This window comes from Eucalyptus grandis, chromosome 1, assembly GCF_016545825.1.
Source record: "Eucalyptus grandis isolate ANBG69807.140 chromosome 1, ASM1654582v1, whole genome shotgun sequence".
NCBI lineage: Eukaryota > Viridiplantae > Streptophyta > Magnoliopsida > Myrtales > Myrtaceae > Eucalyptus > Eucalyptus grandis.
Window position 1 is genome coordinate 20016817 of NC_052612.1, and position 12159 is coordinate 20028975.

The 12159-nt window shown below is 38.6% G+C and overlaps 1 protein-coding gene across 1 annotated transcript; it reads left to right on the forward strand.

Moving 5' to 3' along the window:
• The first annotated feature begins 241 nt into the window (after positions 1–241).
• LOC104421444 (omega-3 fatty acid desaturase, chloroplastic) lies at positions 242–4426 on the forward strand. The gene is made up of 8 exons (XM_010033430.3): positions 242–1326; positions 1564–1653; positions 2020–2086; positions 2177–2269; positions 2882–3067; positions 3317–3397; positions 3508–3645; positions 3894–4426. The coding sequence occupies exons 1-8, from the start codon at positions 794–796 to the stop codon at positions 4089–4091; spliced, it is 1386 nt and encodes a 461-aa protein (XP_010031732.2). The 5' UTR covers positions 242–793; the 3' UTR covers positions 4092–4426.
• Positions 4427–12159: the final 7733 nt, after the last annotated feature.

Below are 12159 nucleotides of genomic sequence, written 5' to 3' on the forward strand. Positions count from 1 at the left end.
CTAGTGACATCCCCGCCATCGCTGTAGTGACATCTCCCCTGATCGCTCTTCATAAATCAAGAAAACTACATAAAAACGTGAATGCCGAGCGCGATTAGACTTTGAAACCCATGTGTTGTACCTAACAAGGTCACACATTGATAATGATGGACCCGCATCGCAGAAGACGACTTTTTGATGTCCACGTCAATTCCTTGAGATAAAAAAGTTCCAAAAAGCTTTCCTCCTCCACCTCCTCCTCCTCCTCCTCCCTTTTGGCCAGTAGGGAAGGATGAAGTTTCCCACGAACCAAGCAAGAACGAACGCGAGGAACGAGCGAGGCACGGTCTCTGCTTTGAAACTATATTAACAGCCTCCCCTCGCGTTCTTCCTTGTCGTTCAGACAACATCTGCAAGAGAAGAGAAAAGGGGAGAGAGAGAATCTTGCTTGAGACATAGAAGAAGAGAGAGAGAGGTACGACCGGTTCTTGCAGGGAAAGAGGGGTCCCCGTCCTTCGTTCCGGACAACACCATTCGTACTCGTCCTTGCAGATATCTAGATTCATTACCCTAGATTTCCCCCTCTCTCTCTCTCTCTCTCTCTCTCTCTCTTGTCTCTGTGCGTTGTTTCAACCCACCATTTCTTTTTAGCTTTCCCCTTCACTCCCGATACTTTTGCACCTTCCTCCATTCTCCCTCTCCCAAAAAAAATAAAAAAAAGGAAAGGAATCCCCACATATAGTATTTACCTTGCATTCTCTCTCTCTCTCTCTCTCTCTCTCTCTTTCTCTCTCTACCTACCTGTTCTTCAACGATGGCTACATGGGTCTTGTCCCAATGTGGCCTCAAACCCCTCCCTCAAACCATCCCCAGATCGCAACTCCAGAGGACGCCCACGAAAGACAACAGATGTTTCCCATCCACGCACGTCCGTACCGCAGATCTGAAGCTCCGTCCGGCCGGGCGACCGCGCGGGTCTCTCCTGCCGACCCGGGTGAGCGCCCCATTGCGGGTCTCGCCAACCGACGAAGAAGATGACGCGGGAGAGAGGAGGAAACAAAACGGGGTGGTCGTCAGCGAGGAAGGAGGAGGAGGAGGAGGAGGGGAGGAGTTCTTCGACCCCGGCGCGGCGCCGCCGTTCAAGCTGGCGGACGTGAGGGCGGCCATACCGAAGCACTGCTGGGTGAAGGACCCGTGGAGGTCGATGAGCTACGTCGTGAGGGACGTCGCCGTCGTCTTCGGGCTCGCCTGCGGGGCGGCGTATTTGAACAGCTGGGTCGTCTGGCCTCTCTACTGGGCTGCCCAGGGCACCATGTTCTGGGCCTTCTTCGTTCTCGGCCACGATTGGTACGGCCTCTAGTTCCTCTCTTTTGCTCAAATATTCTCATCATGTCATCATATTTCATGGAGGCTATCGTTGTTATAGTTTGCGTCTGCGTATGTCTTCGGTTTGGCGCTTCCACCTTGCATTTCTGCTTTGTCGATTCTCAGTTGATACACGTCGAGTTATGGCGTTTGTTAAAGGAGGTTCCGGTTGTAGTCGCTTAAAATTTGGCCTTTTTTGGCTTTCTGAAACCGATGCAGTGGGCACGGGAGCTTCTCGAACGATGCTAAGCTGAATAGTGTGGTGGGGCATCTCCTTCATTCCTCCATTCTAGTGCCTTACCATGGATGGTAAGTTTCAAGTCACCACCTCTACGACTTTGCTTAGGCTTTATTGAATTTCATGGAAAATAAATGATGTGGAAAGCATTTTTCTGAAAATGTTTACTTATATTGCATAAAATAATTAGTCGACGAAGATAGTTACGTTTAAACATTTTCATGTATAATAAAAATATTTTTCGTTTGTTTACATTTGTAAGCGATATAAGTGATAAATCATTATTTTTATAGGAATTATGTTACCCTTCCCTGTTAAGAAGCTCAGTAAATTCAAATAATTAGAACTTAGAACAGTTTTAGTCAATAAACAAATATGTGACTCATGATACGACTGACAATCTCAAATGTCACTTCCTTTTGCATTGTATACGATAGGAGAATTAGCCACAGAACTCATCACCAGAATCATGGACACGTCGAGAACGATGAGTCATGGCATCCAGTTAGTCATCTGCCCCTTTGTCCTACTCTTTCTTTCTTTCTTGTTTTTTTTTAATCTTCTCAATTATTAGGTTCGATTTCTTTCTTGCAGTTACCTGAAAGGATCTTCAAGAACTTGGACGCCATTACAATGATTCTCCGCTTCACAGCTCCTTTTCCCATGCTTGCCTACCCCATCTATCTTGTGAGTGTTCGACACGTGGCTCCCCAAGATGATCTTTTTCTTGTTGCTCATTCTGAATCAACACCGTTAAAGCAAGAAAAAGGAGAGAAAAGCAATGTCCTACAAAGAGCTTTTCGGATCGCCTTACTTTATTCCTGACGTGATAGATCATAGACCCAACTTTCATTGAATCACCGTTCGAATCGGACATAAATCCACCTTTTCATGGAGGAATTATTGCTATTGGCCAAAAACAAAATGGAGGAATTATTGCTTGCATTGAATGGTAGAGGCCGAGTTTCGAGCTTAGTTTATTCCATCTAAGATTCGATGCCTCACCATCCATTCGTGATCTCAAGACAGGCGTAATCACTCGGGGTAATGATGATTCAGATTTGACTTTTGCGATTATGATTGGCTGAAGTCAATTCCTGTTCCTCTAGCTAGCAAGATTGCTCATGGAAACTTCATATGCTACTTCAGAGTTCTAATCCTAAATTTCCTCGGAGAATTCGGAAATAGAAAAACTATTCTTGAATTTTGAAAGATAGTTAAAAAGTGAAATTTCGAATGGGAGAAAGGGGTCGTCAAGAATTGAGATTTTCATGGCCTGACATAGTATTAATTTCACAGTGGATTAGGAGTCCAGGGAAAAGAGGGTCACACTTCCACCCAGAGAGCGACTTGTTCGTGGCAAGTGAGAGGAAAGATGTGATCACATCTACAGTGTGTTGGGCGGCCATGGTGGGCCTACTTGTGGGATTGTCCGTCGTGATGGGTCCTCTCCAGTTGCTCAAGCTCTATGGCATCCCTTACTGGGTAATCCCTCTTTCTTCATCATCAATTTTGCTAATGGTTCGGTTTAACAACTCCGGATTTGAAAACTCCGCATGTTAAGCGACGTGGCAGACTTTTATTTTGATGTTTAACATGACCTAGTTGTTTAAAGTTCTACTTACGGCTCACTGTATCAGTCCATATATGAGTTTTGTACATCAGTCTTGGCATTTCCTAGCATTCGACAAATTCTGACTAGAGTGTGTTTCCAATTATTGTTCGTTTTATCAGATTTTTGTGATGTGGCTGGACTTTGTGACTTACCTCCATCACCATGGGCATGAAGACAAACTTCCTTGGTACCGCGGAAAGGTAATGTCATTCAATGAAAGAAGACATTTTCCACCTCCCTTTTGTCGTTTTGGAACAAAACTTTATTGCAAGAAATTGAAGGTTGTCTCTTTTGCTTTTTCTGTTTTAAGGAATGGAGTTACTTAAGAGGTGGGCTCACCACGCTTGATCGGGACTATGGGTGGATCAACAATATTCAGCACGATATCGGAACTCACGTCATACACCATCTTTTCCCTCAAATCCCTCACTATCACTTGATCGAAGCTGTGAGTTACATATATTTTCCCTCTTTTGGGTCAACAAAAATTGACCCCCGCCTTGATCGCTAAAAATGAAAGCTTTGTTGCTTTGACACAAGTCTCGTGAGAAAATTTGAAGTAGGTCCATCCCGTCCCTATTTGTGTCAGGCTAGATAAGATATATATATATATATATATGAAGTGTTCAATTTTGATAATAATAGCGTTTCTTGATAAATCTCTGAGACGTGCCCTTTTTCTTTGTGATGATGCAGACGGAAGCGGCAAAGCCTGTACTCGGGAAATATTATCGAGAGCCGAAGAAGTCGAGCCCGTTGCCCTTCCATTTGATTGGGATGTTAATACGAAGTTTGAAGAGAGATCACTACGTCAGCGACACCGGGGAGGTTGTCTACTACCAAACTGACCCTAAACTTGGTGGTGGTGGCTCTTCTAGCTCGGATGCTAAGTAAGAAGGCTTCCAATGCAGCATTTGAACAGACACTTCAATCATTATAGAAGCCTAACTCTTGACACTTCGATGAAGCTTCGTATCAGATAGATCTCACTAGTTTCACTTGGTTGAAGAAGCTGCAGGGCAAGCCAACTTTCGTGCCAATACAGAAGCCACTAGAGAGATCATGATTGATATATACGGAACGCTAAACTCTATGATCTAGCTTCTGCTTGTAATATGTAAAGCAAGAAGTTGTAAATTTACATTTGAAGAGGAATAACTCGTCTCCTCATCATGTTTTATCTTGTGTCAAGAATGTCTAGAGATGACGATGAACATTATTTTCATTTCTCCCTCCCTCTTCCACTACAATCATACAAATCAAACTTATCTAAGAGGCCTCGGATGACTGGGGGTGTCAACTCGGTCAACATCGGATTTACTTTTCTTCGATATCAACATACATTGATGCGGAAATGTGTCAATCAGCATTATTGGTCATTTGGTACCGTTTTTTCAACGACTTCAATTATCGTGAAAATGAGTGCTAAAACTTCTACGTGGTATTTGCAAAACACCTTGCAATCGAAGGCCATAGAATTTCCACGACTGCACGGTAATAGTTTCAAGATATATATACGTACAATACTTCACAAAAAAATTGTAACAGGGTTATAAAATAACATAGTTATTGAAGAATTCATATTGAGACATCATGCGTATCTTGATTGGACCCTGAATTACTAATTGGGTGCATCCAACACTAGTCTGATAGCCTTCTTTTCTTTTTTCTTTTTTTTTTGTTTTTTTGTTTTTTTTTGCGTCGAAGTCTGATAGCCTTCTTAAGATGTTATAAGCTCCCTTGAAATTGAAGTCCAAATTCCTGGAAATGATTCAACTGCTTGAATGCATTTTCGAAGTTGCCCAAGTTTATCTTCTATTAAACAGTTAACGAAAAACTACTTCCCACACGTGACATCAAAACGCGCGATTACTTCTCAAGAAATTGATGCTGAAAATGTGTCGTGCGCTTATTTCATACAAACGCACACGTTTTTTATCCTGCTAATTTGTTTCTTAACTCGCTAAGCCAACCCATAGGGTTTTCTCAAAACTATCCTAATGTCGATGCTACAAAAAAAAGCTGTTCACACAAGAACTGACTACTTATAACGGAACGAAACCAAAGACTCGCTGCATACACTCAATCATTGGGATGTGAACACCACAAGTGCCAAAACTTAGTATAGGAAAAATTTCAAAAGTATATTAAAAAATTGGAAAAAAAAATGCAGTACTTAAAAAAAAAATTATATTCCTTACCAAAGAAAAATAGTGAGAAATTTAGATCAAACTACTGATATGGCATTTTTTTGGCTACTTTTTTATTTTTATTTTATTGATGTGGCATTTAAAAAAAAAACTATCCACATGACGATATAAGCCCTCAAAATTAATTTTTAATATACATATTAATTAAAATAATTTTTGAAAAAGGAAGCCATAGCTTGGCGAGGCCGTCCACAGCCCTCGCCATCACCACCACATCATTGCCAAAAAAGGTTGACAATGGTGCAGGCCCTCACTAGCGGTTGGCTAAGGTTGTCGGCCACTACCCAAGGCTTGGCGCGACTGTGGCTGACTCTTGCCTCATTGTTGCCGGCCCATTCCAGTGATGGTGGGGGTAGCTGCGGTGAGGGCTATGGAGGCCCTTGCCGAACGCTGCTGCCTCCCCCTTTCTAAAATAATTTAGTTATTAATTTATTTAAATTAATAAATTTAGGAGCAAAACGATGTCGTTTTGTATGTTCATTGTTGAGTAAGCATTCTGGCAAGTCACATACCCACTTATATTATTAAAATAAGCCACGTTAAATTTCTGGCTACTCTCGCTGGCATTGGCACTTAAGTGTTTCATTTTTTTTTTTAAAGTGACACTTTAGTGTACTTTTTGAAAGTTTTGGCACTTCAATATCTACTCGTGCCAAATTTTGGTACTTGCGGTATACTTGTCCCCTCAATCATCAGACAACAATTCGCTCATTCTTCAAGTTCGCACAACAAAAGCTTGTTCCATTTCAGTGAACAAAAGTTGGTGGTGATAGACCCGAAGAGCGATTCTACCAGTCATCAATTTGAATCGTCGTCGCTGACGACTCATCAGGATGCTCCATCCAATTGGATTACCACGCGTCTCTCTTGTTGACCGGGGTGAGCGCCCCATTGTGGGTCTCACCAATCAATGAACAAGATGACAAAGTAGAGAAGAGAAAACTAAATGGGGTCATCAACGAGGAAGGAGGAAGAGTAGGAGGAAAGGAGTTCTTTGACCCTGGGGCCGCACCACCATTCAAGTTGGCGAACATGAGGGCAACGATACTAACGCACTGCTAGATGAAGCACCCATGGAGTTGAAAAAATATGGCTTCAAATAAGGTAGAATAATGAAGTCGGATTTATAGATCAATCAAGTCGGACTTTGAGGCGTGATATCATTTTTTTTTAAGGATTTATTTGCTCTACAATGTTGCTAATGGTCATCGACAAATTTCCTCAAGGATATAGTAAAGTCTCAAATGAGAATACTAGATAACAATTTTAGTATTTTTCTAAGATCTCTTTAGGAAACAATTGAAAAAGATGGCCGTATATCTTTTGAATGAAAATGAAAATAGGAAGAGGAAGATCATGATAAATGCTTAAAAGTTCTGCAAAGAATTGAACAAAACTGTTGAATAAACATATTTGAATGGATACAACATTTCAAAGATAAAGAAGTTATATCCAAACAAACATAACTTTTCAAAGGTTGTAAGAGTGCCTAATAACCATTAGGCAAAAATAATAAATTCAAAATTAAATAATTAAAAAAAAACCATCACTCTATTGTGAACAATCACATTGTTTCAATAGGACACAATAGTTATTTTATAATTATTAATTTTAATTTTAATTAAAAAATAATGATAATTGATTAGTGCCAAATCTCGTACACGTGCGCACTCACATCTTTTTTATGTGAGACAAGGTGTTGGAGAAAACTTCCTTGTGTGTTTTGAAGCTGACAAAACGTTTCCATCAGTCTAGTCTGAAGTCTTGCAGACTCTTTAGTCAAAGTCTGAAGATTGCCAAACCGCCAGACTCAAGATTTAGAGTCTATCCTCATTAACAGTTTCTAAACCGTCGAAGAAGACTTATCCAGAATTGAGTATCTTGTTAAGGATTTGATTCTATCGACTAAAGAAGATCTCTCGGCTGGAGATAGCAACTTGGAATCTGTTATACGTTTTAATTTCAATTCGGGTAATTTAGATCCGTTGATTGATGAAGCATATTTGGAAGGTTCTACTTATGGAAACCTAGATCTAGATTGTATGGGCGAGCATGATTGGTGGGTTATCATTATATTTCTTAAATAACTCAAAATCTTCATAATTGATTATGTCTAATGGGTAGATTGAAAAAGTGCCAACGGGTATGAAGGCATGGAGGAGTATATAAGGAAGGCGTTCCTGTTATTTGAGTGTGTGTGCGATAGAATAATTCTAAAGTCTGAAGCTCCTTATTCTTTGTCAAATTCAATTATTGAGCGAAAACTTGTACTTAAAAGAGCATTTATATTTCCGTGAGACCTTGAGGAAGTATAGCAAAGTTTCTACACCGTGAAATCAAGGAAGTGCTATATTGTATCAACTCTTTTGATTCTTAGTGAAATCCAGCCGGTAGGCTGTCAGTGTGGAAGAGTGGACGTAGGCTTGGATCAAACCAAACTACTATAAACCCTGTGTTTTTATTCTTTTCCCTAAGCTCTTTACTTTGATCGCAACAATATTTGTTTGTTAAAGTCTAATTTTCTTTTCATAATCTATTGCTGAACAAAGTCAGTTTAAAAGTGAAATTATGATCTTTATTATGCAAAATTTGTTTTCGCACCTATTCACCCCCTGTAGGTGCTCATACTAGCTTTCTCAATTGGTATCAGAGTTTGTGTACTCATTTAAATTGAAGTGTTTTTACTTCAAAGTTAACGATCCATGGTTAGTATATTGGCTCCAGGTCTAGTTGAAGGGTAGAGCAATACCAAACTGCCTTATTTTGATGGAAATGAATACAACATATAGAAAAACAAGATGAAGGCATTCCTAAGATCAAAGGTGTTGGAGAAAATTTCCTTGAGTGTTTGGAAGTTGACAAAACGTTTTCATCAGTCTAGTCTGAAGACTTATAAACTCTTTCATCAAAGTCTGAAGACCTCCGGACTGCTAGACTCAAGACTCAAAGTCTATCCTCATTGATAGTTTCTAGACTGTCGAAGAAGGCTTATCCAAAACTAAGTATTTCGTTAAGGATTTGATTCTATCGACTGAAGAAGATATCTTGGTTGGATATAGTATGTTAGAATCTATTATTCAAATTGAGATTGATTCAAGGATTTTGGATTCGTTGAATGGAAAAGTATACTTGGAAGGTTCTACTTATGAAAACCTAGATCCTAATTGTATGGGCGAGCAGGATTGATGGGCTATTGTCATATTCCTAAAATAACTCGAAATCTTCATAATTGATTCTATCCAACGGGTAGATTGTAAGAACTCTTTTGGTAAGTGCCAACGGGTGTGATGGCATGAAGGAGTATATAAGGAAGACGTTCCAGTTGTTCGAGTGTGTGCGCGATAGAAGAATTCCAAAGTCTGAAGCTCCTTGTTCTTAGTCAATCCAATTGTTGAGCGAAATCTTGTATGCAAAAGAGAGTTTATATATTTGTGAGACCTTGAGAAAGTGTAATAGAGTTTCTACACTGTGGAATCAAGGAAGAGCTTTACTCTAACAACTCTTTTGATTCATAGTGAAATCCAGCCGGTGGGCTGTCAGTGTGGAAGAGTGGACGTAGGCTTGGATTAAGCCGAGCCACTATAAATCTTGTGTTCTTATTCTCTTCCCTAAGCTCTTTTACTTTGATCATAACTCAATTTGTTTACAAGAGTCTAATTTCATTTTCATAATCTATTGTTGATTAGAGTTACACACGTCTCTCTGAAAATTTGTTTTTGCACCTATTCACCCCCTTTAAGTGCTCGTACTAGCTTTCACAAAAGGATCCTTTGGAATGGGACGTGATAGACAAATGAATCATTCCTAAAGCTGCAACAATCTCAGAAAGAGGAAAATAAGCTGTTGAGTCTAGTGAAATGACTCAAGAAGAGATAACCAAGAGACAAGCTCTTGATGCAAAAGCAATTTATTCCTTATATTGTGCATTATCTTCTACTGAATATAACATAATATCTTCTTGTGAAACAGCTAAAGAAGTCTGGAATAGATTGCACATAACCTATGAAGGAACCGATCGAGTGAAAGAAACCAAAATCAATATTCTGCTCGGTCAATATGAAGCATTCATGATGAAACCAGGAGAATCTATTACTGACATATTTAGTCATTTTACAGAAATAGTGAATAGTCTTGAGTATCAAAGTCAACTAATCTCTAGACCCATGAAGGTCAACAAGCTACTGTGTGGGCTTTTCAAAGATTGGAACCACATTAAAACCTTAATAAGAGAGACACAAAGAATTATGCCACTCTTTGTTGAAGAATTGGTTGGCACTCTTCAATTTTATGAAGTTGAGCAAATCAACGAAGATGAAGATCCCAAAGATAAGAAATCCATTGCATTAAAATCTAATGATGATTCTGATGTCACAGATTCTGAAGATGATATGGACGATGAAGAGCTTGCTCTCATGATAAGAAGGTTAAGAAAACTGAATAAAAATGGAAGAAGATTCAATCCAAAGAAACAAAGTTCTCAAAAGCTACAAAATAAATCAGCTGAGGATGATGAATCCAACAAGGATATAGTCTGCTTTGAATGCAAGAAAAAGGGACACATCAGACCCAACTGTCATTTACTGAAGAGAAATAAAGTAAAAACTGAGAAATATTGAAAAACACTTAAAGCAGAAACCTAGAGTGACACTAAATGTGAGGAAAGTGATGATGATTATACTAATATTTGTCTCATGGCACAATCAGACTCAGATTCAGACTCTGAGAAAAACTTAGACTCAGACAGTGAAATTGAGGTAAGTAATTTAAAAATTCCTACTAAAGTTTCTAAATATATTGATAAATTGTGTCTTAATCTCAAAACCTCTCTCAAGAGGATTTCCGAACTTAAAAAGGAAAATTTTGCACTAAAGCAACAGGAAATTGTTTGGAAAGAAAATGTCGAAAGTTTAGACAAAAGTGTTATTACTTTAAAAGAAAATATAGATAATCTTTCAAAAGAAAATGCATTCTTGAAAAATGGTATCTCATTTATTTCTAAAAGGTTTTCTATAGGATTTGAGAAACTGGAAAAAATTATTTCTGCACAAAGACCTTACTTCAACAAATCAGGTTTGGGAATGACTGTTGAAATCATTTCTCTAATTGATTTTCCTAAGGTAAATGAAAGAAATAAATAAAGACCTACAAAAGATTCTTACAAAAATCATTTCCAAAAAGTTTTTGTAAAACTTGTAGGCCGCAGTGCTCTTAAATGTTCTAAGTGTAACAGCTCAGAACACTTTGAGAAAGAATGTCCTATGGTTTGGAAACTTATGAAGAAGGTTTGGGCAAAGACTGTATATCACACTAACTCCACTGGACCCAAGAAAATATGGGTACTAAAGAAAGCTTGAGTTTCTTTTTTAAATATAGGTCACTATCAAGAAAAAGGTTAAATGGTACTTGGATAGTGGATGCTCGAGACATATGACAGGAGATTCAAACTGCTTTATAAAGCTTGTGCAAGTTAATGGTGGAAGAGTTTCTTTTGGAGGAAATAGCAAAGAAAGAATTGTGGGATACGAAACTGTAAATATTGGAAGTCTGACGATCAGTAACGTTTCTTTAGTAGAAGGACTCAACTACAACTTGCTGAGTATTAGTCAGCTGTGCGACACTGGTTTCAAAATCAACTTTCAAGAAGGAATATGTTTAGGAACCAGTAAAGACTCCTCTCAGACTTTTACGGGGGCGAAGACATGGGAATATCTATCTCTTGGATATTAAACCAGAAAAATCCCAATGTCTAATCTCAATTCAAGAATAAGCAAATCTATGGCACATAAAGCTTGTGCACATCAACATGAAGCACATAGCCAAGATCTCTACAAAGAAGCTTGTTCGTGGACTTCCCAATCTGACATACCAAAAGTCTGACCTATGTACACCATGCATTTTGGGAAAACAAGTAAGAAATTCATTCAAATCAATAAATCAAGTGTCCACTAATCGTGTTCTACAGCTCTTGCATATGGATCTGTTTAGACCAACCAAAACTTAGAGCATTGGAGGTAAGAAATATTGCCTAGTAATTGTGGATGATTATTCACGATTCACTTGAGTATATTTTCTGGCAAGTAAGTTTGAAACCTTTTCTTATTTTTTAAAATTAAGAAAATTCAAAATGAGAAAGGGTATGTTATTTCCAGTATACGGACATACCATGAAGGTGAGTTTGAAAATCAAGATTTTGCTAAATTTTGTGATGAATTTGGTTTTTAGCATGTATTCTCCTCTCCTTATACTCCAAAGCAAAATGGAGTTGTGGAAATGAAGAATAGATCTTTGCAAGAAATGGCTAGAACTCTTCTAATTGAAAGTAACATTTCGTCTCGTTTTTGGGCTGAAGCAATTTCTATAGCATGCTATATTATTAAGAGAGTCTTCTTAAGGCCTATTCTGGAGAAAACTCCTTATGAGTTGTTCAAAGGAAAGAAGCCAATTGTTTCCTATTTTTGTGTATTTGGATGCAAATGTTTTATATTGAAAAATGCAAATGATCGAATTGGTAAGTTTGAAGAAAAATCAGACGAAGGCATCTTTCTTGGATATTCAACCACCAGCAAAGCCTACAGAATATACAACAAAAAGACCCAATCTGTGAAGGAATCAATGAATGTTAAATTTCAAGACCTTACGCAAAATCAATCGATTCAGACTCAAACTGAAGAACCTGAACCTGCTCCAGACTCTACAAAGTCTAAATCTACGAAGCGCTCGAGACTTGAAGACCAGCAACAAATGAACGTTGA

What these genes read in the sequence shown, in the direction of transcription:
- LOC104421444 (XM_010033430.3), top strand. Translation starts at nt 794, where the DNA reads ATGGCTACATGGGTCTTGTCCCAATGTGGCCTCAAACCCCTCCCTCAA. An exon ending in ACGATGAGTCATGGCATCCA is followed by an intron (nt 2,087 to 2,176) that starts GTTAGTCATCTG and finishes TCTTTCTTGCAG; the next exon opens with TTACCTGAAAGGATCTTCAA. An exon ending in TTCCTTGGTACCGCGGAAAG is followed by an intron (nt 3,398 to 3,507) that starts GTAATGTCATTC and finishes TTCTGTTTTAAG; the next exon opens with GAATGGAGTTACTTAAGAGG.